This window comes from Lonchura striata, chromosome 21 (assembly GCF_050655825.1).
Source record: "Lonchura striata isolate lonStrDom1 chromosome 21, ASM5065582v1, whole genome shotgun sequence".
NCBI classification, from domain to species: Eukaryota; Metazoa; Chordata; class Aves; order Passeriformes; family Estrildidae; genus Lonchura; species Lonchura striata.
Window position 1 is genome coordinate 2,310,964 of NC_140723.1, and position 27,042 is coordinate 2,338,005.

At 47.9% G+C, this 27,042-nt stretch overlaps 2 protein-coding genes and 1 long non-coding RNA gene across 8 annotated transcripts in view; 1 reads left to right on the plus strand and 2 right to left on the minus strand.

Annotated features, from left to right (window-relative positions):
• Positions 1-124: 124 nt before the first annotated feature.
• On the plus strand, positions 125-1,853 carry LOC144247431 (uncharacterized). Its single transcript, XR_013341146.2, has 2 exons — positions 125-983; positions 1,447-1,853. It is a non-coding gene; the product is annotated as an uncharacterized LOC144247431 (long non-coding RNA).
• Positions 1,854-4,657: 2,804 nt separating this feature from the next.
• Positions 4,658-7,428, minus strand: FNDC10 (fibronectin type III domain containing 10). The gene has a single exon (XM_021529884.3). It carries the CDS (start codon positions 7,258-7,260, stop codon positions 6,604-6,606), a length of 657 nt encoding a protein of 218 aa, XP_021385559.1. The 5' UTR covers positions 7,261-7,428; the 3' UTR covers positions 4,658-6,603.
• A 1,679-nt stretch (positions 7,429-9,107) lies between these two features.
• The window catches only part of LOC110470343 (uncharacterized), a 30,315-nt gene continuing 12,380 nt past the window's right edge, over positions 9,108-27,042 (minus strand). For 3 of the 6 annotated variants that reach the window (XM_077788113.2, XM_085558724.1, XM_085558722.1), the window contains 9 exons: positions 24,594-24,744; positions 22,560-22,642; positions 22,212-22,367; positions 20,899-21,056; positions 19,426-19,616; positions 17,324-17,382; positions 16,793-16,957; positions 15,615-15,686; positions 13,072-13,587 (listed from right to left, as the gene is read on the minus strand). In XM_077788113.2, the coding sequence (XP_077644239.2) occupies positions 13,483-13,587; positions 15,615-15,686; positions 16,793-16,957; positions 17,324-17,382; positions 19,426-19,616; positions 20,899-21,056; positions 22,212-22,367; positions 22,560-22,642; positions 24,594-24,744 (1,140 nt within the window). In that variant the 3' untranslated portion in view covers positions 13,072-13,482. Of the gene's footprint in view, positions 13,588-15,601; positions 15,687-16,792; positions 16,958-17,323; positions 17,383-19,425; positions 19,617-20,898; positions 21,057-22,211; positions 22,368-22,559; positions 22,643-24,593; positions 24,745-27,042 lie in introns of all 6 variants that reach the window. The other 3 variants (XM_077788114.2, XM_085558723.1, XM_077788115.2) reach the window with 3 other exon arrangements.

Genomic DNA, 27,042 nt, shown 5'->3' on the forward strand with positions numbered 1-27,042 from the left:
CGCGGCGGGCGGGGACGGGACGTGCCAGCGGCGGCCCGCCGCGGCCAACCGCGGCGCGGCGCGGGCGGAGCGGCCGCCGCGAGGGGCGGGCCGGCGGCAGGAAGGGGCTGGGGGGAGATGGGCTGGGGTAGAGTTAAGCTGTGGAGTATGGGTCGCCTGATGTGTTCGGAGGGTGCTGGGCGAGGGCGGGAGGAGCTGCGGCGCGGCGCGGCGGAGGGGCTGCCGTGAGGGGATGGCCGGGATGGACAGGGGCGAGTGGAGCCGCGGCGAGGAGGCGCCGTGAGGGGATGGCCGGGAGAAGGAAGGGGCTGGAGGGAGATGGACAGGGGCGAGTGGAATGTGGGTCACCCGACGTGTTCGGAGGGAGATGGGCGAGGGCGAGTGGAGCGTTGGTGGCCGGACGGGTCAGCAGGACCGCAGCGCGGTGGAGGCGGTGGCGGAGCGACCGCTGTGAGGGGAGGGCCGGGAGAAGGAAGGGGATGGAGGGAGATGGACGAGGGTGAGTGGAGTGTGGGTCGCCCAACGTGTCAGCAGGACCGCAGCGCGGTGGAGGCGGTGGCGGAGCGACCGCTGTGAGGGGAAGGCTGGGAGAAGGAAGGGGATGGAGGGAGATGGACGAGGGCGAGTGGAGCCGCGGCACAGCGCGGCGGAGGAGCCGCCGTGAGAGGATGGCCGGGAGAAGGAAGGGGCTGGAGGGAGATGGACGAGGGCGAGTGGAGCCGCGGCACGGCGGTGGCGGAGCGGCCGCCGTGAGGGGATGGCCGGGAGAAGGAAGGGGATGGAGGGAGATGGAGGAGGGTGAGTGGAGTGTGGGTCGCCCGACGTGTCAGCCGGGCTCCGCCGCGGATAACCGCGGCACGACCAGGGCGGAGCGGCCGCCGTGAGGGGAGGACGGGAGAAGGGACCGGAGGGAGCCGGGCGAGCGGAGCCGCGGCCGCCGTGAGGGGAGGACCGGAGAAGGAAGCGGCCCCGGAGGTTACTGGGTGAGGGCGAGCGGAGTGTGTGAAAAATGCCCGTTTTATGATTGGCTTTTGGCAAATATTGCAATGAACATTATATGTGTAATGTTAGGAAGTGACGCTGTATTAATTCTCTTAAGTAGCGTGTTGAATATAGTTTTAGGTTCCAACCTCATGTTAAAAGATGTATGTGTATCTCATTCCTAAAAAAAAACTCCCCACATGCATAGTCTGTGGCGAGTTTTTTTTTTTTGGGAATGAGATACGCGCTTCCAGGAACACCTAAATCTTCCAAAGAAAATTAATTTATGGTTTTCTTATCAGAAGGAGCTAATTTCGCAAATATTGCAATGAATATTATATGTATAATGTTAGAAAGTGATGCTGTATTAATTCTCTTAAGTAGCGTGTTAAATATAGCTTTAGGTTCCAACATAATGTTAAAATAGAGACTGTGGATGTGGGGGGAGTTGTTTTTTTTTTTTAGGAATGGGATACTCGCTTCCAGGAACACCTGAATCTTCCAAAGAAAAGGAATTTATGGGTTTCTTATCAGAAGAAGCTAATTTCTTCAGGCCTTGCTCAGACTCGGAGACGCTGTGGGGATTAAAGGAAACAGCTGACATACAACAGACAGAGTTCTTGTTTTAATTAGAATGTATGCATAACCATGAAGGATGTATGAATATGCAACAGGCTGTTGTTTTTAAGATTATTCCTTTGTTCACAAAACATGCTTTTCATGACTTAGTGTCCGAGAGCATCCGGACGTCCATAATTCTTTGTTTTTTATTGTCTTGCAATTGTCCTAACTCTAAACTTTATTACTCTAATTGTATTACTATTTTTATAATCATTTTATTATTATTAAACTTTAAAAATTTTAAAAACCAAGTGATTGGCGTTTTTTGACCCTGGCAAGAAGTCAAAAAACATCCGTGGCTTCGATTTTAGCCCATGGAACACTGCCAACTTTGTATGAGGAATTACAAGTCACAAGGGTTTTAGCAGTGTGACATCTGAATTCACACAGGGTGGAAAAGTAGAAATTGGAGGTTTTTTAGAATACAACTCCCACCACCGAAGCAGCAATCCCCGAATCCTGCTGCCTCTCCGGGCTGCGCAGTTACAAAGCCAGAAAAAAGCAGGTTTTTAGCCCAAATTTCGCTCAGTTTGGCACTAGATGGCAGCGGAACGCCGAGGGGGAAGCGTTTGGATGCAGGATTGAGTCATCCCGAGGAGCAGAATTGGGCTCGACACCCTGGATGATCCCAGGGGGACCCGCAGCGAGCAGAAAGGATTGAACATGGAATTCTGCATTCCGGGAGGAAACGCGCTTTTACTGCAAACCGCACAAATCAGAACGCCAAAAGTAGGAGTTATTGCTGTTATTTATGTTATTTACCCACCGACTGGGGAAACAGGCTGGTTTCAGGATTGTTTTCTCGCATCCAGGGCAACATTATCACGGTGCTCCTTGCTCAGCCCAGCTCAATCCCGTTTTTCTGAGGTTTTTTCCCATCTCATAATGTTTTTCCCCTTTGGTCTCTTTGCACTATTTCAATGGCAGGAGGAGGTAAGGGAGCAGGAGAAACACAGGAGATAAACCAGGACATCAAAGGAGCAAATCTATTCCGCAGCCCAGTGAGGCAGGACTCTCTCCTCAGTGCTTCCTAAAAATATCTCCTCCCCTCCCAATGTGTTTTTTGAGGAATTTTTCCCCATTATCACCACAGCACTTCCAGCAGAGCCTTTTCCTCCTCCCACAACCACCCTTCTCCTCTCCTCTATGTAAAGCCTTTCCCTCTCTCATATTTTCCATTAAAATTAAAGCTTTTCTCACTATCCCCTCAAATTTAACAAAGAAATCTTTCCCCTTTCCTCATGCAGCCCTTTTGTCACCCAGCATTTCCCACCTAAACGTGTCCCCTGAGCACTTGCAAAAACTTTTTTTCCTTGGGTCTCCTCTCAGCCATTCCTATCCCTGCCCATCATCTTCTCAATTCTTATTTTGCAAATAACAAGATCTGATCCCCTGGTAATTGTGCTCAGGGAATGATCAGAGATGCAGTGACCAGACCTGGGTTGAAACAAGTCTCAGGGTGGTTTTAAAAACTGCCAAAAAAACCCCATCCAAGCATCCCTGCTGTAATTCCAAAGCTTTTACCAGGAATGTGACACTCTTACCTGCCTCTTTTCCTCCTTCCAGCTCACCTTTCTTTTGGAACAGGCTGCTGAAACATGATTTGCAACCCCATAAAACTGAAACTCCGGATCTCCATGAAAGCAAAACCCCAGCTTGTGCCTGCACCTCCAAATAAAGCCAGTCAGCTTTCAATTTACATCCCACCAAAAAAGAAAAAAAAAAAAATCAAAATGCAATGAAGAGAGATTCTTTGCCTGAAGCACACACTGTTTCCTCCAGAACACTCAAAGCTGGGGTCAAGCTGGGCTTTGAGCTGCTCACATTTGAAGCAGTTGTTTTCCTCCCATTTAGCACAGGGCGAGGAAAAAGCAGCTTGTTCTTGAGCATATAATTCTCCATTTTACCTCCTGGATGTGGCCTGATGTTTGTACTGGAAATGCCTGGATCAATGCAGGATAATAAAACACCCAAGAAAGCACCACATGGATTTTTAATAGCAGGTACTTGCCTAGAAACATGGAGAATGTGTAGTTGCCCTAGGAGCTATTTGCACTTTTTCCCAAAGCAGCTTTTTGGCAGTTATAAATCAGCATTCTGCCACTTCTTTATTGCTGCCTGGACAGGCCAGGATGGATTATCACTCCCCAAGTCACTCTGCACATTTTGGGAATTGCTGCAAAGCCTGGAGAAAGCTTTAACTGTGCAGTCACACTAAGGCTTGTGGCAGCTGAATTAGTACCAAGCTTGTGTACACGTAATTTCCCCTTTTATTATCACAAGAAATGTCTACATTCATGGTGGAGGAGATTCCTATAGTGACAGAAGGAAAAAATCCAGTTATCGACGGGTCAACAGGTATTTTGCTTAATGTCACACAAAATCAAACAGGGAACACTCTGATTTTCTTCTCCACACACCCAGATGTGTTCAATTAAAGATTAATCCACTGAAAATGAATGAGAAACTGAGATATTGTTTCCCACATCCCATTCGTAATGAATGGAAAAGGAAAAAAAAAGAGAAAATAATCCTTTAGAAAACTGCAGATTGTCTTCTATCAGGATTTATGTTATTTTTCTACCCTCTGCCCTGTTGCAATGCAATCCCCAGAGACTGATGAATAAAAATGTGAAATGACTACAAAAACACCTCTTTAGTATCTTCTAGGTGCTGTTTTAGGGTTATCTCATTATCCATTAGGGTTATACCATTATTATTATTATTATTTATTTGTTTGTTTGTGTGTTTATTTATTTATTTATTATGATCATTTACATTATTACCTGCAGAGGTAATCTTACTGTCTTCTAACTGAAGAGGCACGTTCAAAACTGTAAATTAAATTTCCATTTCCTCAGACTTACATCAGTGTTACCACCTGAATTACCCAGTTATCTATAGTCCAAACCTCTAGTAAATAAAATGGGAGTATTCAGAGAATAAATCCCTAATTTTCCCATTCATGTCATAATTTTACAGTAGGCAATGGAATATTATTACAACTGGTTTGGGCAGATTCGCTTTGAGTCAAGCAAGATCTTGAACCTTTAAATACTTATGAAGTTTTCTTTTCATCATCCTCTAAATTTATTAAGTTCAATGCCAAGGTGGTACAAGGCTCGTGGTTTGTACAGCTGGTTTTCACATCTGGCAATTCGTGACGAGATGAGGAACAGAACAATGACATTGTTTGACAGAAGGTGACAGAAATGTACAAAATCAGTGGCACCCCAATGCTCCTGTGCTGAGCTGGATACAGCAAAAAAACCCAAAAAAACAAACAAACAAAAAACCCAAAAAACCCTGCAACCTTTAAAAGACCAAAATTTGTCTTAATGTTCTTCAAAATTGCCTTTTCTTCCAGCAGTTGATCTCCTTTGGGGTAAAAACCCCAAAATGATGGCACCAGTGAGTCGCTTAAATCCAGCACAGAACACCCAGATGGAGCCAGCACAGAAACACAGCAGGAACAAGAAAGGAAAAGGTGCTGATGAAATGCAGACCTGCAGCTCCTCAGCCACCCCCAAGTTCCTGAAGAAGGGATTATGTTCAGTACAAATACTGTGTATTATTAAGGATTCCACACGCTTCCTATATTTACCCTCTACCACCAAGCTTAAACTTCACAAAGGACTTTCAAACAGGTCGTTCACCAGTGCTAAACATTTACACAAACAGATCACACAATCCCTTTACAGAAAAGCTTTTCTCCTACTTTTTTTTTTTTTTTTTGCTTTAAGAGCACACTTCCTAAGTGATAATAAATTATTTTCTGTGTTACAGCAGTCAACTACATACAAACAACACGTACTAAAAACTACCTCACTAAATACCTCTCTGAAGGTAACTACTTTGTGTATATATTAAATTTCAAGTAATGATCAGCCCAAGTTGGTTTGATTTTTTTGTTTGTTTTTTAAAAAAAACAACCAGACAAACCAACAACCAACAACACAAGAACACGAGGGAGATACACTTAACTACAAGGACTAGAGGAACAGGTACACCAATAGAAATGGGACAAATTCTCAGCACTAAGGCACAATAGAATCAGTACTAGAGTATGGCTAAAACCTTACTTTACTACAGCATCAAGTGAGGAGTTACCAGGGAGTGTTCCTACGCCCAAAACACTCGGCTACAACATCAGTGACTTCTGTGGTCAAGAAGCTTCTACCTCAGTGCAGCTGCTTTGCTAAAAGAGAGGATTTCAGGGGCCAAGGGGGTGCTCACTTATATCTTACTTATAATTAAGGGTTGGTTCCTACTTACTCAACAAAATGGAGTTTTCTTACTCAATTTATCCCTTTACCTGCACTCTTTGTAAAACTGTGACAAAGTTCTGATGTGAGAAAAGCAGGTGTTGGATGTTGGTGGTTGCTGGAGCTGACCAGGAAACCCCCGACCAGAAAACCCCTGTCGTTTTTGGATATTGGCCCCAAAATTTGTGACCACCGTAAGGCATGATACAAAACCCACCTAAGCCACGAGATTAAGTGGGCTTTGGATCAAACACACACTTAGCTATGGGGTTTGTGGTCCCACCAGTCAGCTCTCCTGAACTTTAAACAACTTTACCCCACAGGAAAAAAAAAATAAAATAAATCAAGCGCTGGTCTAAGACCAAGAGGTTTTATGCTCAAACTAAAGGTGTTCTGGAGAGTCTTTTCAAACAGGCTCTCGGTAGGATCTGCCGTTTGCCCTTAAAAACAGACGATTTCTGGCACTTGGGGACCTCTGCCATTGTTTTTTGATCCGCTGAGACGCCACGAGTTCATCACCGCGAAGGCTCCGGCCGAGACGCCACCGCAGGAGGAAGAAGAGCTCGGAACTCCGCTGGAAACGCGCATCCTGGAAATTTGGGCACGGCAAAGCCAGCGCTGCCAGAACAGTCTGGAAAACCTCTTCCCAGCGCGGAAAGGACGGCTGCGGGAGCCGCCGGGCGCAGCACCACCATCACCACCACCATCATCATCATCACCATCATCCCCTCCCGCACTACGCGCGGCGCGCAGCGGCGGCCGCGTGTCCCCCGCGGCGCACCGCGGGGCTCATGAGGTTCTCGGTGATGTACGCCACGAGCAGGCAGATGAAGACGAGCATCACGCAGATGGATCCCCCCACGGCCGTCATGGCCACGACGATGTCGCGCATGGCCGCGGGCTCCACGCGGAACTCCACGCACTGCGCGGGCGGCGCGGGGCGCGGCGGGGCGTAGCGCGGCTGCAGGCACAGGCGGTAGCGCACGCTGCCGTGCGCCTCGGCCAGCAGGTAGTCGCGACACGCGGCCCCCAGCTCCACGCTGTCGCAGGGGAAGCGCGTGTAGGTGCCGTCCCACGAGCAGTTGAGCGCGAAGCCGCGCAGGGCGGCGGAGGGGCGCGGAGGCGGCGGCCCCCAGTGCCGCAGCCCCCACTGCAGCAGCACGCTGCCGTTCCGCAGCACGTTGGCCACCAGCGCGCCGCCGGCGGAGCGGTGCGCGCGGCAGCCGCGGGCCGAGCACTGGAAGCCGCGGGCCGGCGGGCGGAAGCACAGCCGCGCCCCATCGCCGCCCACCTTGTAGGGGCACCACGGCTCGGCGGGGTCGGCCTGGGGGTCGGCCACCCCGAGGCACAGCAGGGCGAGCAGAGGAGGCAGCAGGCTGGGCGTGCCGGGCATGCCGGCGGCCGCCGCCGCATGGAGGCTCGGAGCGAGCGCGGAGCGAGCGCGGGGCGAGCGCGGCTCGGCGGCGGAGAGAGGCGGCGCCGCCGTTAACTCTCGCCGGGCTGCGGAGCACCCGCCCGCTGCGGCCGCTGGTGGCCGCCCGGCCGCGGCGCTCGGGGCTCCGCACCGGGCGCTCCGACCCCGCGGGGGCGGGCTCTGGAGGCGCGGAGAGCCCGCAGGGACCGCGCAGAGGGATGCGGTGCTGCGACCCCGCAAGGACCGGCACGGGGGGCCGGGACCCCGCAAGGACCGGCACGGGGGGCCGGGACCCCGCAAGGACCGGCACGGGGGGCTGAGACCCCGCAAGGATCGGCACGGGGGGCCGGGACCCCGCAAGGACCGGCACGGGGGACTGAGACCCCGCAAGGACCGGCACGGGGGGCTGGGACCCCACAGGGTTGGGCACGGGGTGATCCCGCATGGGGGGGATGCTCAGACCCTACAGGGGTTGGTACAGGGATGCTCAGACCCTACAGGAGTTGGTACAGAGATGCTCAGACCCCACAGGAGTTGGTAAGGGATGCTCAGACCCCACAGGGGTTGGTAAGGGATGCTCAGACCCCACAGGGGTTGGTAAGGGATGCTCAGACCCCACAGGGGTTGGTACAAGGATGCTCAGACCCCACAGGGGTTGGTACAGGGATGCTCAGACCCTACAGGAGTTGGTACAAGGATGCTCAGACCCCACAGGAGTTGGTACAAGGATGCTCAGACCCCACAGGAGTTGGTAAGGCATGCTCAGACCCCACAGGGGTTGGTACAGGGATGCTCAGACCTCACAGGGGTTGGTACAGGGATGCTCAGACCCTACAGGAGTTGGTAAGGGATGCTCAGACCTCACAGGGGTTGGTACAGGGATGCTCAGACCCCACAGGGGTTGGTACAGGGATGCTCAGACCCTACAGGAGTTGGTAAGGGATGCTCAGACCCCACAGGGGTTGGTACAGGGATGCTCAGACCCCACAGGAGTTGGTAAGGGATGCTCAGACCCCACAGGGGTTGGTACAGGGATGCTCAGACCCCACAGGGGTTGGTACAGGGATGCTCAGACCCCACAGGGGTTGGTACAGGGATGCTCAGATCCCACAGGAGTTGGTAAGGGATGCTCAGACCCTACAGGAGTTGGTACAAGGATGCTCAGACCCCACAGGGGTTGGTACAGGGATGCTCAGATCCCACAGGAGTTGGTAAGGGATGCTCAGACCCTACAGGAGTTGGTAAGGGATGCTCAGACCCCACAGGGGTTGGTACAGGGATGCTCAGACCCCACAGGGGTTGGTACAGGGATGCTCAGACCCCACAGGGGTTGGTACAGGGATGCTCAGACCCCACAGGAGTTGGTACAGGGATGCTCAGACCCCACAGGGGTTGGTACAGGGATGCTCAGACCCTACAGGAGTTGGTAAGGGATGCTCAGACCCTACAGGAGTTGGTAAGGGATGCTCAGACCCCACAGGGGTTGGTACAGGGATGCTCAGACCCCACAGGGGTTGGTAAGGGATGCTCAGACCCTACAGGGATTGGTGCAGGGATGCTCAGACCCTACAGGAGTTGGTAAGGGATGCTCAGACCCCACAGGGGTTGGTACAGAGATGCTCAGACCCTACAGGGGTTGGTACAGGGATGTGCAGACCCCACAGGGGTTGGTAAGGGATGCTCAGACCCCACAGGGGTTGGCACAGGGGATGTGCAGCCCCCACCGTCCCTCCCCCGAGCTCTGCTGTACCCACCGGTCCCGTCTTGGTCGAGTTACAGATTTCATCCCACAACAAACAATATTATTATTTTTTTTTTAAATCTCCTTGGTTTTGATATGGTTTTTTATTAAAACAGCGTCCTGTTTTAATTTTTATAGCAGAACATAAGCATTTGTCTATATTTAACCTGTGAAATACAGCAATCCTCACGTTAGGTGGTTCAAACCCCCCAAAAACGTGCCTGGGATGGCCGGGAGGTGCCTCTGTCCCCGGGGCTGACACCAGCAGGGCTGCGGTCCGTGGCAGGGCTGGGGAAGGTGCCGGAGCTCCCCCGCAGCTGATGCAAACCTTGCCCCAAGAATCGCAGCTCCCACGGCTTTTATTTTCTCTCGAACACCGTGCTAACCGCCCAGCCAGGCCGCTTTAACCTCTCGGCTTTGGGAATTTCAATAAACTCGGCGAGGATGTGCTAAAGACCCTCGCAGGAGGTGAGCTGGGAGCAGGGCTAACTCCGGGTCTAGCGCACGCTAGAGACAGGAGGAACAAGGATTTTCCTTTCCCTGATTTACCCCAAATGCCATTTCCTCAGCCCTGCCTCTGGAGCTGATTCTGCAGCACAGGAGGAGCCAGCAGCGCTCCATCCCAGCTCCACACCGTAATTAAAATCTCAACGACCTTGAGAGAGGCACGCTTGTCCAAAAGGGGAAAGAAAAGAGCTCTAATGAAAGAATAACAAAAATACAGGATTAAACGGTGTTTGGAGAGCCTTCGAGCTGTTGAGATGGTAAAAGTGGCTTTAAGTCCTTTCCTGAGTAGCAGGGAATAAAAAAAAAAAAAAGCAACGTTTCTTTTTTGGTTTTGATCAGGTTTTACATAAAGTTGTGGTCCAGATTTTAGAGCAAAACATAAGCATTTGTCTATATTTAGCTTTTAAAACAGCATAATTAACATATTATTTTGTTAAACCCCTCAGAAATGTGCCTAAACACATTGCTGTAGCTCCTCACTTGTTACCTGCTTAGAAACACATTGCAGCTAACTGTATATGTTTTCTTTCAAAACACAATTTGAATTATGTAAGTCGAAAATACAACAAAAATAGGATCCCGAGGCCTATTTTTATTTCATAGCCTGAATAAACCCAAACCCAAATCATACCTGGAAGGTGATGCTTGCATATACACAAAGTGTAACTTGTAATAGTGTGGAATTTGTTTAAATAATTTTGCTTTCTGATGCATTGAACATGAATGGTCTGACAGCAGGACACCTTTTCCTGTTGGAAAAACTGCATTTTCCAAGTGCATGCTTCCTAAGGAAGTCTTTAATTTACCAATATCAAGCATTGGAGGTTATTTCCACATTTAGTTTTTCACCAGATTTAACGGGGGTGGCTGCTAACCTATGGAAAATTGCCAGGAATTTTTTTTTTTGATACCAAGAGGGATCAATTAAAAAAATTAGGATCAGCATAGAAAAGGATGCTGAAGGTGCAGTTATGGCTTGGAAAACACTTGGATATTGGAGCAGGGAGAGGTGCTGTGCTGCTGAAGGCACTTCTTGGCAAATTTATGTGTGGAATTCCAGCCGGGATGCAAAAAAAAACAAACCTGGAGATCTGGCAGCCCTCCCTGAGAAATGTCAGCGCGTTCAGCAAGTGGCTGGAGCCAAACCAAGCAAGTTTTTTCCTCCTTCAGACTTTGTGTCCTTCTCCTCCCGGCGGTGATTGTTCCCAGAGCTGTCCTCCTTGCCACGGCCAGGGAGGAGATCTGGCAGCAGCAGCCTCTGGCTTTTCTTGTGATTAACAGCTCAGCCCAAGCTCTGCTGCGACATCCAAGGGTCTGGAGTGTGGTGCAGGGAAGGAAAAGGGTTGGCACAGCAGTGAACCCATCCAAAAAATGACAACGCTGCAAGTTAACTACACCTCCTGCGCTTTTTTTTTTGGCCTGGCGCTGTGTCTGAGCCAAAAAAACCCAAATATTTTTTGCCAGAGCCAAGCAGACCCACACGCTTTGGCTTGCTCAGCCTGGCCGTGCTGGCTCCCTGTGAATCCTTGGTCTCCTTGTTTGGTCTCTTAGCAATCCATCTGTTTCCTGAGCACTAAAACCCAGCCTGGGCTTTTTCATGGCACTGCTTCAGCATTCTGCTGCTCAGGCCAACCCACCCCTGTGATCTGCCCCGAGCTGTGAACCCCAGATTTTTGCTCCAGCCAGAGCCAGCACCACGGGGCTTTGGCTTTTCTGCTTCTCCTCCACTGCATTTATTGTCTCTTCTCAAGGAGACGGTGAAGGAGCATCAAAACTCGCTGTGGGCCAGGCAGCGAAGCACTGCCAACCTTACAGCTCACAATTTATGCAACGCTCTGCTAATTTTAGTCTCAGATATGGCCAGGGCAGACAGTCCCCAGGGCAGAGATGTTTGCTCTCAGCCGAGGGCAGCACATGCCATATGGTTCCTCAAGCATCCTCCGAGCTGGGAGCTCTGCATCCACTTGAGCTGCTGCAGTTCCCTCCAAGTCATAACTCGGAGGATTACTCACCCCAGCCATGCAAACGCAGAGGATCTGCCTCCTAATTTCGATTCTCCTGCAGCCTGGATCCGTGAGCAGCCTCACCCCCACCGGGCTTCTATTTCCAGGGCTTGGTTCACTTCCAGTCGGGGCTGAAGCAGTGCCAGGCTGGGGGAGAGCAGGGAGGGAGGGCAGCAGGGGGAGATGAGCTGGGCCAGCTTGGGCACGGAGCTCTGGGGGTTCAGGGGTGCTGCCCTGACCCAGGAAAGGGAGGCAGATCTGCTCGGGATGCTCTGAAAAAGCAACTGCAGCCTCAGCTGCTCCGCCGTGAGCGTGCTATTCATAGAGGAGCTGCATCACAGCAGGGCTGGCAAAGCACCAGAGCAGCTTGAACCATCTCAGGGCATTTTGGGGAATCTTAAACCCCACTAGGGTTTGGTAGTGAGCTCCTTACTGGGCTCCACGAGCAGCTCTGGTACTTGGCTAAAAGATTATTTCCTAAAATTGTCCCTTTCCTTATTCTGCTCCGCTCTATGCCAGGGTTGGACTTGCACAGCTGATTGTACTGGTAAGAAACACAAGCAGAATCAAAACAAAGAACCAAAAAGTCCTATGAAATGTAAATTTCAAGCTCCATTACAACCAGTGGAAGAAAAAAACAAAACAAAACAAAACAAAAAAATCAATGCTGTCAGAATAAAAAAGGCTGAGCTTGTTGGGAAATAAATATTGTTTTCCCCAGTGTCTAAAAGTGCTTGCAAAATATGCCACAAACAAGGGATTAAAAAGAGCTTAACTAATTGAAATAGAGAACAAAGATGCTCTGATTTGTTTACCAGGTGGTGACATTCAGGCACAAGCTGTGTTGGATGACTGAGGTCCCAGAGTCTGGTGGTGAGGAAGCACAGACAGCTCAGGCACAGGACAGGGAGTGGGACAGCTCTGCCCTGTTCTTGTCACTTAAAACAGGTTCTGAGCTTCGAGACACCATCATTAAACCCCTTCTCCTTTAATTCTAAATTCCAGGGGGTCCAGCTGACTGTTCCTTCTTTGTCCCTGAGGTCGGGTAAGATGCCTTTTGGAGGCCAAGTCCCACAGGATTCAATCTTCTGCACCAACAATTCCCAGCTTGCTGATCAAAACCTGTCTAGAAGAAGCAAAATTGACTTTAAGTCCCTGTCAAGTGTTGGGAGACTGGAAATAATCCAGACAGGTTGGAACCGCATTCGTTGGGCTGCAAATATTCCTTTTTTCCCCGTTTCTTGGTGTGGCTGTCCCCATCCCCACGGGGAAGAGGCTCTCTCAGCTCAGGGAAGATGCACAGCATTGCACGGGGACACTCTGAGCCCAGCAGGACTGGCAAGGAGAGCTCTGCCAGGATCTGCTCCAAGTCTCTGGAGGGTCTCTGCAGCAGGAAGGGGGTGCAGGGGTTCACATCCCCCCCCACACACACTCTGCTGGCCGTGCTTGGTGCTCCAGGCAAAGAACAGGAAATTTCCTCTGCTTCCCTCCCCACCCTGCTCCAAGGACGTGTTAAAGAAACACTACTGAGCAAAATCATTTATGAAGACACATTCCTTTGTATTAGAGATCAGTCGAGTGAGTCCAGGGACCAGCTCAGGCACCCCTCTGCTGCACAGGGGGGGTAAAAAACACCCCCCAAAACCAACCAAAAAAGCCCTCTCCAGCTTCAAAAGGGGATGTGAAAAACAGGAGGGCGAAGAACGCAGTAAATCAAAAAGTGCTTCTAAGAAAAGCAGCAGGATAAGATCTTTCCCAGGCTGAGAGATCTCTGAGAGGCAGCAGGGGCCCCACACCCAGGTGGGATTTTCATCTGCCAAGCCCCTGCGAGGGGCTGCAGAGAGTTCCCTCCTCCTGCCTTCGCTCTGGGCAGTGCTTGGTGCAGGAGGCAGCTCCCAGGAGGAATTCCCATCCCCTCCTTCCTGGAGTAGCCCGTTTTTCCAGCAGCTCTCAGAAGTAGTCATCCTTCTTGCCACCCTGCCTTCCCACACGGTCCTTGTGCTCTTGGACGAGCTCCAGGTCATCGTTGTCATCGGCCTCTGCTCCGTGATCCTCCTGGGGGCACAGGAAGGAAAAATCAGCAGAAAGGAAAAGCTGGAGCAGGAGACCCTAAAGCACACACCGTGCTGTCCCCAAGCTCCACCAGAGCAGCCCAGCTTTGGAAACCTGGGACAACAGGGAAGAACCCACCTCTGCCAGGTGTCAGAACTCAAAATGTCTCTCAGACATTTTTGGAGGTTCCAGGCCTTGGTCAGAAGCATTTTAGACCCCAGCAGGCAGCTGCAAACAGCTGTGATTTTGAGTTTGAGCCATGGAATGAGTTACCAACTTTGGAGGTGGAACAAACAGTCACAAAGGGTTAGATAGGATAGTAAAAGTAGTTACAAAACAGAGGGGAAATTTTTTTAGTATTGTACAGGGGGGTTTTAACATTTGTACAGGGGGGGGTTTACTTTGTACATGGGGGTCAGAAGTTCTAAGATGGAGGAAAGTGGGCTGTCCCTGTTCTTCCTCTTTCTTCTTCTTTACCTCCATGTTCTTGGTGATGTTGGCACTCACAGATTGGTTTAGAGTTAGAAAAGCACTTTGTAATATAGGTAGTAGGTATTGGGGAAAAACTATAAATATGTAACATGTAATGTACCATATAAAAGAGAGCAGCAGCCCTGGGAGGGGGGAGAGAAGAAGAAGACACAGTCAGAGAGGATGTCAGGGTGTGTGTGTGCCTCTGCCTGAGCTGCTGAGCAATCCACAGCAGCCCCAGAAGAAAATCTTTTAGATAATTCACAATAAACTGCCTTGAGACCGAACAACAAGAGGCTGTGGAATTTTTCTTTGGAATCACGGGTTGGAGGAGAAATTTCACCACCACACGGGACCCCAGAGCAAGGCTGGGGTTCCCCCAGCCAGGCACCCTCAGGTGTCCCTGGCAGGACACGGAGGTGTTTGAAGCACATTTCATATCCTGGCAGTGCAATGCAACTCGGACATCTCTGCCTCTTCCTCTGCTGCAGGAGGAGCAGAACGAGGGGCAGATGTAAAGAGCAGGAATGAGGAGGGGAAGTTTTACAGCCACCACATTTAAAACTGTGTCACCAACCCCACCCAGGCCACGCAGCAGCCAGCACAGCCTCCATGGATGATTTTAGCTCCAGCCATCCATTGTAGACACCTGCAAGAGGCCTGGAATCACTCAGTTCCCTGACACCAACCCTGCCCAGCCCGTATTTCCCCACTCCAAACCCTCAGCTCCTCAGCACTCCTGGGAAAACGGCAGAAAAACCCTCAGGAGCCACTCAGAAAGAGCAGGGGGAGAATGGATGAGGCTGGAAGAGGATTCATTTCTATCTCTGAGAGCCACAAGGTACCAGGGTGAGCCTCTCGAGCTCTTGCTTGAAAAGCTTTGATCTGGCCTTGGTGCACTGGCACAGCCTCGATTCCTGCTGTGATTGATTCCTCTGTGATTGATTCCTCTGTGATTGATTCCTGCTGTCATTGATTCCTGCTGTCATTGATTCCTCTGTGATTGATCCCTGCTGCAATTGATTCCCGCTGTGATTGATTCCTGCTGTGATTCCTGCTGTGATTGATCCCTGCTGTGATTCCCCCTGTGATTGATTACTGCTGTGATTGATTCCCCCTGTGATTTATCCCCCCTGTGATTCCTGCTGTGATTCCCCCTGTGATTGATTCCCCCTGTGATTGATCCCCCCTGTGATTCCCCCTGTGATTCCCCCTGTGATTGATTCCTGCTGTGATTGATTCCTGCTGTGATTGATTCCTGCTGTGATTCCCCCTGTGATTGATCCCAGCTGCTGTTTGGGAATCATCCCACAGCTCAGCTGCTGCAGGTGGATGCAGACACGAGGGAGGAGGGGACAAAGAGCACAGAGGGTGCTCTGAACACCTGGAAAAGGCAGCAGTGGGCTCCAGCTTTGCTCTGGACACCTCACTGAGGCACACCTGGAGGCCCTGCTCACACCTGGCTCCCTAAAACCTGAGTCCCCCCAAGCTCCAGGCTGCCAACACCCCCAGGCGAGCCCACACCAGAGAGGGAAAGAGGAAGAACCTTGGTGTCGTACAATTTCTTGCTCCTGATCTTCTTGGTAGTCCTCCAGAGGGTCTTCCCTGGGCTTGGCAGGTCTGCCAGCATCCTGAAAAACACAGCCAGGCAGGGTTGGGAGTGCCCCAGCCTGCTCCCACCCCTGCCAGGGACACAGCTCCCTGCATCTACAATCAGGCAACAAAAACTCCATTTGCTTTTTCCATCCAGCCTCTTTTCCCACCTGCTGGCAGCTCCTCTCAGGAGGGCCCCAGGGCTGTTGCCTCAAGCCCCAGAATTCTGGAAAACTTTGGGTGATTTAGGGTAGAATTTTAGGGAGCACAGCACAGCCAGATCTGAAATCCAGGTATTTATGTCACGAATTCTTTCCACATTTGCACTAATCTCAAGGAGATGTTGCTCTTCTGGTGCCAGCACCTCTCTTTTATTTGATTTCATTGGCCTGGATTTCTTTTTTTCTTTCTTCATCCCACCATTAATCATGATTTTAGAGCCTGACAGATAAAACAGTCCTTTTTTAAAACAAGCAACGTTCAGCTGCTTGTCAAAACAAATGAACATTTCCCTGATGCAGAGTCTGGCTTCAGGCAGCAAGAAACACTTGGTGAAACAAATGGATTCCATCTGCAAGGAAGCAAACAAGGAGGCAGAGCTCTGACACGCTGCCAGGAGCCTTGGACAGGGCTGCACTGCCCAGAACTGAGCACAGACTCAGATCATTGCCTCTGGTTCTGCTCCCAATGCATGAAAGGCCCCAATTCCACATCTCCCCATCTCTAAAGGTGTTGCAAGTGCCAGGGTGGGCTCCAACAAGCAGAGAGGATGAGGCCAGAGCAAGCTCTGGTGCATGGCTAAAAGATAATTTCCTAACCTCTGGCACCTCTGCTTATTCTGCTCCACTCTGCACCAGAGCTGAACTTGCACAGCTGGTTGTGCTGGTAAAAAAACAAAGCAGGATGAAAACAAAGAACCAAAAAGTCCTATGAAACATAAATTTCAGGCTCCATTACAACCAGGGGAAGAAAAAATAGGTTGGTTTTGACCAACGTGCCAAAGAGCTTTCTCCCACCTGCCACATTATGGATCCCTCCAGGAATCTGATGTTTCCCTCCCAGTCCTTAAACTCTCCCAAGCCCACCCATGCATCCTCAGCTGGAGATCCCTCCCTGGCCCTGCTGGTTGTCCCCAGCCAGTCACCTTTGGTGGCTTCTCCTTCGACTCTTCTTTAAAGCTGGGCTCCTTCAACTTCTCCAAGCCTCCCACCTTCTCCTCAAAGTCGGGTCTCTCCAGCTCAGCCTCCTCAAACTCATCCTCGCCTTGGTTATTGGGGTCCTGGGCAGGATCTGCAGCATCATCTGGCATCTGGACAAGAAAAGCCTCCTGTGGAAGGGTATTCCCTCAGGAGGCACAAACCTGCCTTCCCCAGCAAGTTTCTTAAAAACCCCAAAACAACCTTTGCTGTCCCTCCACCCGCGAGGAGTTTGGAGGTGCACTTCACAGAAACTTCTGTGATTATTGACTTTTTGTGCTCCTGTTCCGAGGCAGATGTTGCATCCAGGTGAAGCGGGGCAGGATGAAAAGATGAACATTTTCCCAGGCAGGCTGGGCAGGGCTTGGAGCACCCTGGCACGGGGGAAGGTGGCCCTGCCCGTGGCTGGGACGGGCTGAGATGAGACTGAAGGTCCCTTCCAAGCCTTGGGGCGGGTTTGTGATGCTGGGGTCACTCACCATGGGCTCCTGGAGCGCGGGCTGAGAGTGCTCCTCCCTGCCGATGACTCCTGCATCTGCTGGGACAGGGACGGGGATGGAGACAGGGATGGAGACAGGGATGGGGACAGGGATGGGGACAGGGACAGGATGGGGACAGGGATGGGGACAGGGACAGGGATGGGGACAGGGGCAGGGACAGGGATGGGGACAGGGGCAGGGACAGGGATGGGGACAGGGATGGGGACAGGGATGGGGACAGGGACAGGGACAGGGATGGGGACAGGGATGGGGATGGGGACAGGGATGGGGACAGGGATGGGGACAGGGATGGGGATGGGGACAGGGATGGGGACAGGGATGGGGACAGGGACGGGGATGGGGACAGGGGCAGGGACGGACAGGGATGGGGACAGGGATGGAGATGGGGGCAAGGACAGGGACAGGGACAGGGAAAGGATGGGGACAGGGATGGGAACAGGGATGGGGACAGGGACAGGATGGGGACAGGGACGGGGACAGGGACAGGGACAGGGATGGGGACAGGGATGGGGACAGGGATGGGGACAGGGACGGGGATGAGGACAGGGATGAAGATGGGGACAGGGAAAGGGGCAGGGACGGGGACAGGGATGGGGACAGGAGCAGGGATGGGGACAGGGACAGGATGGGGACAGGGACAGGGACAGGGACAGGGACAGGGACAGGGACAGGGATGGGGACAGGGACAGGGACAGGGACAGGGACAGGGACAGGCAGTCAGCGGGGTCTCCCTGAAGCCACAGGCAGCCCTTGGCGGGCTCCTCCGGAGCTCCCGGGGCACGCAGAGCCCTGTGGGCTCCGCGGGGACACACAGACACGGCCCGGACACAGGGCCGGCCCTGCAGGGCCCGGCGGGAAGATCAATACACAGAGCAGGAACCCTGCGAACTGATGTGCTGTAGGTGTAAGTCACAATGTGCCGTGAGTGAGAAACTATTGGTAAGATGGTGAAAGGGTTTATAGAGTAGTAATGTAATTGTATAGAATCAGCTAAGGATATATAATATATAATTATATATTATGTATAATATATAATTATATATATTACATAATAAGGATATATAATATTAAATATATATAATATATATAATATATATAATATATTAAAATTATATTACTAATATAAATATATAAGATAACATTGTTATATAATAATTATTATATTATATATACTTATATATAATATATATTATGAATATAAATGTAATATTATCTATTATATATGTTATATGTTATATATATAACATTATATATACTTATAGTATATAAGTATATAGTATAATAGTATATAAGTATATAGAATATATACTATATATAGTATATAGCATATATAATATATAGTATATTTTATATATATATACTATTTTCTATACTCTGTATTAGATACTCTATATTACATATTACATATTACATATTACATATTACATATTACATATTACATATTACATATTATATATTATATATTATATATTATATATTATATATTATATATTACGTATTACGTATTACATATTATTATATAGTATATATTATATAGAGTATATATATTACATCATATAGTTACATATATAATATATATTATAATAATATTATATTATATTATATATATAAATTATATCATTACAATATGTATTATAATAGAAGGATAAGTGTGTACATGTAATAGTAGCCCATTGGATAAATTATACCCAGTGTAGTAGAATTAAGTAAAAGTGATGGGTTTGAAAAACAAAATCAACATTGTGGCAGCTTTCCATTGGATTAGAGTGTTAGATATTGCCTTGTAACAAATAAACCTTTGACTGCTTTTGAAACGTTGAAACAGAATTTTAAAATTTTAACATTTTAAATTTGAATTTAATAATAATAAAAAAATAGCTCTCATGGCCTTTGAGGCTGATGTTTCTCTGAAAAATAAATTGATTTTAGCCCGACAGCAGTGCCACGCCTTCAAGTAAAGATAATAATTGGTATAATAATTTATAATAATTGGATAAGAATTGGTTAATAATTTATAATAATTGGTATAATAATTGGATAATAATTTATAATAAACATTATAAAGAAAATTATTGCCATACCCATTTCCAGCTCCTCCTCGGCCGCCCTCTCTGCTGCCCGCTCTGCCCCTGTGCCGGGGGGCCGGGGGCTGCCCCTCTGCCCCCTCTGCCCCCTCTGCCCGGCCCGGGGGGCACCCGGGGGCACCCCGGGGTGGTCTCCTGCCTCTTCCTCGGCCCCCTGGGCCTTCCTCCCGCCAGCCAGGTCCTGCCAGCTGCAAAAGCAGAAAACACGCCAGAAAACTCGCTTAACCTCCCAGAAAACTCAGGAAATACTCTGTAAAACTCAGCTCGTATTCCAGAAAACTCAGTGTTCCAGAAAACTCAATGTTCCAGAAAACTCAGTTCATAGTCCAGAAAACTCAATGTTCCAGAAAACTCAGTTCATAGTCCAGAAAACTCAATGTTCCAGAAAACTCAGTTCATAGTCCAGAAAACTCAATGTTCCAGAAAACTCAGTTCATATTCCAGAAAACTCGGTGTTCCAGAAAACACAATGTTCCAGAAAACTCAGTAAATATTCTATAAAACTCAGCTCGTATTCCAGAAAACTCAGTTCATAGTCCAGAAAACTCAATGTTCCAGAAAACTCAGTAAATATTCTATAAAACTCAGTTCGTATTCCAGAAAACTCAGTTCATATTGCAGAAAACTCAATGTTCCAGAAAACTCAGTGAATATTCCAGAAAACTCAGTGAATATTCCAGAAAACTCAGTGTTCCAGAAAACTCAGTAAATGCTCCCGAAAACTCAGTTAATGTTCCAGAAAACTCGATGTTCCAGAAAACTCAGCTTTTCTAATTAGCTTTTCTAATTAGCATGTCTTATCTCAAAATTTACATACAAATACATACTATATATGCATTTACAAATTAGCATGTCTTATTTGTAAATACATGACTATTAAACACAAAATTTTGTATGTAAATCAAAATTTACGTACAAACACATACTATATACCTTAAAAATTTTAACTTTGAGCTTTTCTATTAGCTTTTCTATTTAGCTTTTCTAATTAGAATGTCTCATCTCCAAATTTACATACAAATACATAGTATACATGTATTTGCAAATTAGCATGTCTTATCTCCAAATTTACATAGAAATACATATTATATATGTATTATATTGCAAATGCATATAATATATGTATATATACCTTTGGTCTAACCCTAAAAATTTTAGCATTTGAGCTTTTCTATTAGCTTTTCTATTTAGCTTTTCTAATTAGCATGTCTTATCTCCGAATTTACATACAAATACACATTACCAACTTTAAAAATTCCCTACAAATCTATTTCCCACCTGTGTACACATCCACTGGCTGCCCAGCCAGACTCCCAGCAATTCCACCAACACCAGTAACACACAAAAAAACCCAAAAAACTGTTCCTCCACGCGTTTTTCAAGCCAACCCAACAAAGAGAAGAAGAGGGATGCACCTTTTGGGCATCTTCACCCCGAAAGCCGCCAGCAGAAGGGTTTGGGGTCACCAACCTTTGCCGTGGCACCTCTCTGCTGCCCGCTGGGCGCTGCCTGCCTGGCACGGCGGGATTCTGTGCCAGGGGCGTTTGTCCCGGGACAGGCAGGGCCAGCCCGGGAGCTTGGCTGGCCTGGTGGCTCCTCACCTGGATGTGCATCAGCATCTTCACGTCCTGCAGGGGAGACACACCCGGCATAGCAATACCCACCAAGAAACCTTTAACCAAAACCAAACGTCCTCCAGAACAAAATTGCAGTTCTGGAATATCAAATACCCACCAAGAAACCTTTAACCAAAACCCAATGTCCTCCAGAACAAAATTGCAGTTCTGGAATATGAAATATCCACCAAGAAACCTTTAACCAAAACCCAATGTCCTCCCGAAGAAATTGCAGTTCTGGAATATCAAATACCCACCAAGAAACCTTTAACCAAAACCAAACGTCCTCCAGAACAAAATTGCAGTTCTGGAATATCAAATACCCACCAAGAAACCTTTAACCAAAACCCAACGTCTTCCCAAAGAAATCTGCAGTTCTGGAATATCAAATACCCACCAAGAAACCTTTAACCAAAACCCAACGTCTTCCCAAAGAAATCTGCAGTTCTGGAATATCAAATACCCACCAAGAAACCTTTAAACAAAACCAAATGTCCTCCCGAAGAAATCTGCAGTTCTGGAATATCAAATACCCACCAAGAAATCCTTAACCAAAACCAAATATCCTCCCGAAGAAATCTGCAGTCCTGGAACATCAAATACTCCCCAAAGTCCAGGCCAAAATCCTTAACCAAAACCAAACATCCTGAAGTTCTCCAGAAGAAATCTGCAGTCCTGCCCAGCCTGCAGTAGAAGACTCCTCCTTTTATGCAGCCAAAAAGGAATAATTCAGATTCCAAAAAGGAATAATTCAAATTCCAAAAAACAATAATTCAGATTCCAAAAAGGAGTCATTCAGATTCCAAAAAGAAAGAAAGAAAGAAAGAAAGAAAGAAAGAAAGAAAGAAAGAAAGAAAGAAAGAAAGAAAGAAAGAAAGAAAGAAAGAAAGAAAGAAAGAAAGAAAGAAAGAGGAAAAGGAAGGGAAGGGAAGGGAAGGGAAGGGAAGGGAAGGGAAGGGAAGGGAAGGGAAGGGAAGGGAAGGGAAGGGAAGGGAAGGGAAGGGAAGGGAAGGGAAGGGAAGGGAAGGGAAGGGAAGGGAAGGGAAGGGAAGGGAAGGGAAGGGAAGGGAAGGGGGAAGGACAAGAGCAAACTCTGAGCTTTGTTGCTTTGAAGCTCCTGGAGCCTTGCAGAATGCTTATCCCAGAGTTTTCCTGGGAATACCACACCTTCGGCCTCCCTGGCTGCAGCTGGCTGCTGGCTGGCACCGGGGGCTGCTGCCCCTTCCTTCCTCCTCCTCCTCCTCCTCCTCCTCCTCCTCCTCCTCTCAAGCCTGGCATCTTCTGCAGAGCTTCCTTGAGCTGCCTGAACTCTTCCATCTGGGCCTGAGGGGAGCAGAAGGACACAGAGAAACCTCACCAGGGTTAAACATCTCCCTGCTGGGAACAGCCACGCCGTACTGGTTTGGCAGAGGGACATTCTAATGAAAAGATGTATTTTATGCGTATGAAAATTGGTAACCGGATTTCTTTTTAGGGAATATTTATTATTTAGGGAATATTTGCTCAGGTGGTTACCTGAGCATTGAGGAGCTGGGAGTGAACCTCCTGGTGGGCTTTCCTGAGGAGCTTGCTCTCTTCTCTGAGTTTAAACACCGTGTCTGCAGGAGAAAAAAAAAAATGTTTAAAAATAATTTTTTTATTTTTTTCTTCTTTTTTTTTTTTTTTTTTTCAAGTGTTGCATCTCCCTTTCTCACCACAAATTCCTCCTGACCTCACAGATGTCTCCAAGCCCAGGAATCACAAACTTCATTCTTTCTAGAACTCTCTTCTCTCCAGCCTCTTTCCCAGCTCCTGCTCTCAGCTCAGGCTCTCGTGCATTTGCCACAGGACTCAGATACTCAAATAATTTGATTTTTTATTCCCCTGCCCCCTTGCAGCTGAAGAAAAGGGGGAGCAGGGAGTCACTGCCAATTCTTGGGGCAACTGGGAACTTAAGGAAAAAAAGCCAAGAAAGGTTTTTCAGCTCTGCTGAGCCCTGATTTTGGATCCTCAGAACACCCCCGGGACAGGAGGCGCTGGGGTTTCTCTGCACACAAAATTGGGATGGGAATTTTCCCCTGACTGGCTGGTCTCTGCAATGGGCTGAACAGCACAGAAGGCTCAAAAATCACAGATATTTCTGATTACAGCATCTCTTTTCTTTATGTTCAGCCCTGGGACAATGCATTTTGCCACTGAGGTTGGGTGAGGGTTGGCATCAAACTGAGAAGGGAATTCTCATTGAGATCCAACCTAAAAAAAGTCCTCCAGTCCCCTCTAGCAATGTGTATTTCAGGAACAGAGCAAATCAAATCTTTAGGTTTCATTTATTTGTCCTCAATTTCCCCCCTTTCTAACCCAAAAGCTCATCAGATATTAAACTGGGCTTTGTTGAGAAGAGGGAAAAAACCCCAAACATCCACCAGCATTTTGATGTTCCAGACCTCATCAAGTAGGAACAGATGCAAACCTTAAATGTAATTAAACAGCAACTGAATAAAACCCACTCTTTGGGAATTAAAGGGATCAGCATTGCCTACAACATTTGCACTATTAAATTGCATTTTACACACCTACACCGTTCATTAAAAAAAAAAAATTAATTGCATTTTGTTTCATTTTGCTCCCAAGCTGAACTGTCAGAATTTGGGGGATTTGTTCCTGCAGCAGCAGCACAGTGCTCCAAGATGCTGCAGATGGTCACAACAAATTGTTCCTGGCGTGGTTTTGGGGGGCTTGCAGAGGAATCTCTGCCCTCTCTTTGGGGAAAATGGATTTGTAGGGAATTCTCCAGGCCTGGCAGAAGACTCACACAGTGTGTGCAAACCTTGAGATAAGAAATGCTGATTGAGAAATGAATGGGATAGGACAGACATTGCTGAGAGAGAAATGGAGCCAGAAACAAGTTTCAAATAATATCCTTGCAAATAAGACTGGGAACTTTGGAGAAATGGAACTGTGAAAGATGCACTGGAGTAGGAGCCACGAGGGGTAATTTTAGATTATTAACTTTAAGGCATTTACAGCGTGGTGTGGCTAAAGCTGACATGCTTATAACGTATTATAATTAAGAAATAGTTAGTTTCTGATTGTGACAGTGTGAATTATAGCACCTGAATTGTCTCACCCTTCTCACGAGACTGAAAATGGAATAAAAGCTTGTAAAACATCTCTCAGCTGCCCCATGTCTGGGTCAGAAAAGGGTTTTAGCCAACAAATCCCAATCCCAGTCTGTTGCTATAGGACACCTGAAAGCACAACACGAGCTCTCTGCTATTTGCAAGGTAAAGAAAAAAGTTTATTTTCTAATTCTAACTGTCATATTTTTCTAAAAGTAACTTTAGATTAGAGACTAAATAAGCTACTATTCTAAAGGCATTAAACAAACTCCTAATGTATCAAGTTTCTCCACCCCCATAAAGGAATGCAAAACGATATGTTGTTTATAAAAATTGTGTGAGAAGGTTTTCTAACACAATGCAAACTTAAAAAGGTTTAGAAAAATCTTAAAAATCAAAACAACGCCAAGTCCTTCCTCAGCCTGGTGCTTTCAGGGGGTTTCAGCCTCACCCTGCAGGTTGGTGACCTCGCTGTCCTTCTCCTGCTGCAGCTGGGCCAGTTTCTGGCTCTGGCTCTCCAGGCTCTTCCTGTGCTCCAGTTTGAGGCTGTTGTGCTGCAGCTGCAGGTCCAGCAGCTGCTTCTTGACATCGTCGTGCTGGTTCTGGGGAGGCAAAGAAGGGTCAGAGTGATGCCTTGTGAAATCTGCCCTGGGACAGAGGCTGGACAGAGCTAAAGAATAAATCAGGATTTATGAAAGGATCTCCATGGATCCACCTCGGGCAGCACAAGAGCTAAAGAATAAATCAGGATTTATGAAAGGATCTCCATGGATCCACCTCGGGCAGCACAAGAGCTAAAGAATAAATCAGGATTTATGAAAGGATCTCCATGGATCCACCTCGGGCAGCACAAGAGCTAAAGAATAAATCAGGGATTTATTAAAGGATCTCATGGATCCACCTTGGGCAGCACAACAGCTAAAGAATAAATCAGGATTTATGAAAGGATCTCCATGGATCCACCTCGGGCAGCACAAGAGCTAAAGAATAAATCAGGGATTTATTAAAGGATCTCCTCATGGATCCACCTCGGGCAGCACAAGAGCCCAGCTAGGGCTGCACCCAAGATGAACCAAAATGGGCCCAAAAAATGGATGGTTGGTCACAAAATGATCAGTTCTGCTCCACTGGCACCTTGGAGTTCATTGTCCCATTCCAGCTCCAGCCCAGGCAGTCCCATCCTGCTGGTTTTTCTCTCTCCAGCCCACGCTGTTGGTTCTCCTGGGCTGAGATTTGGATCATTTGTCCTTGGTGCCCAGCTGGAGCAGGAATTGTTTTGTCTCTGCTCTGTGCAGAGAGCTCAGCATCCCCTCGTGTGGAGCTCAGAGCCACACACTGAAGCAGCTCAGAATGTGAAAAATAGAAAAGCCAAACCTGAGACATCAGCACAGAATGTGAAAAATAGAAAAACCAAACCTGAAGCATCAATAGTCAGTCCTGGAGGAGCAATTTGGCATTGCCAAGTGTGGCTGTTTAATGAGGTGGGAGAAATGTTTGCTCCTCCAGTGAGGCAGGCAGAAGTCCCAGGCACAATCATTCTCTGTGCCCAGTGGTCCAGGGGAAGAGGCAAAATGCCAATTAAACCCAACTCTGGGAAGAGGTTTTGGGGGTTTCCTTGGGGGCCTTGAATTAAAGCTTTGAATTAAAGCCAGAATTGGTGACAAGTCCCTTTTTGGGACAGAGTCAGGAGCTGCTCCTGCAGGAATCCATCACAGGGCAGGCCATGAAATCTGCTGGTTTTGTTTCTTTATGTTGTCACTGGAAACTCAAAGTGTTCTGAAGTGTTTGTTTTGATTCCTACTACCTTTTTTAATTTTTTTCCCTTTTAGTTGCCATTAATAAAATTTTCTTTATACCCTTTTAAACTTTTAAGCCTTCTTTACCTTTCTCCTAAGCCTATCTCCCAGCAGGAAATGAGTACACACCAAACCCACCACACTCATTGCTGCATTGGCCGAGACACCTCAAAATTGGCCAAATTTCAAATTAGCGAGCCAAAACCACGACACAAAATTAGCATTTCTGCCTGGTTTCGAACTAAAACCACCACACAAACCAAAGAAACACCTGTGGGACACAAATCCAAGGCTCTTCCCAACCATCTGAAGGACATTCCTTTTGCAGAAACATCCTTTTGCGACACGCTGAACCAGAATTCACCTCCTGGTTGGTGTTGTTTTTTTTTTGTTTTGTTTTGTTTTGTTTTTTTTTTTTTCTTTTTTTTTTTGGGTTGTTGTTCCCATGGTAACCCAGAGAGAGATTCCTTCCACATTCAGTTTGTCAACACTAATTATGCATGCAATTTGAGCAGCTCTCAGGTGAACCCTGGCCCTGCCACACAATCCCTCCTCAGGACTCAGCAGCCATTTCAATCAAGCTGCCTGGGAAGGGAAATAAAGTAAAAAAACATATATTTTTTTGGAAAATAAATATAATAAGCAACTAAATGCTATAGATGCTTGCATTTATCTCCAGGAAAACAAAGTGTCTGTGGCCCTGAAGCAATTATCCTCCATCAAAAGAGATGTAGCTGTGCTCCAAAAATCAGGCAGTGCAGAGGAAAAGAGAAAGGGCTCCCAGAGGCAGAACAAAGGAGACAAGAATGTCAGGTTAGCCAGATCACAAGATTTGGAGGGGAAATAAAGAGAATTGAAGATTCCTGCTTTGCCTTTCAAAGGTACTTAGAGCTCTCATCAGAGCCCTGGCAGAAAGAACTGCAGAGGAACCAGTTCCCTAAAATCATTTTGATACTAAACACCTCAGAAACCACAAGGTTAGCGAGGGACTTTTTGGTTTCTGTCCAGTTGGGTGTCCTTAAATTTGAGGTGAAGTCCCCAAGGTGCTGTGAGGTGTTTTTTAACCAAATTGAGGAGAGAAACTTGTGGGCTTTTATCCTTTCT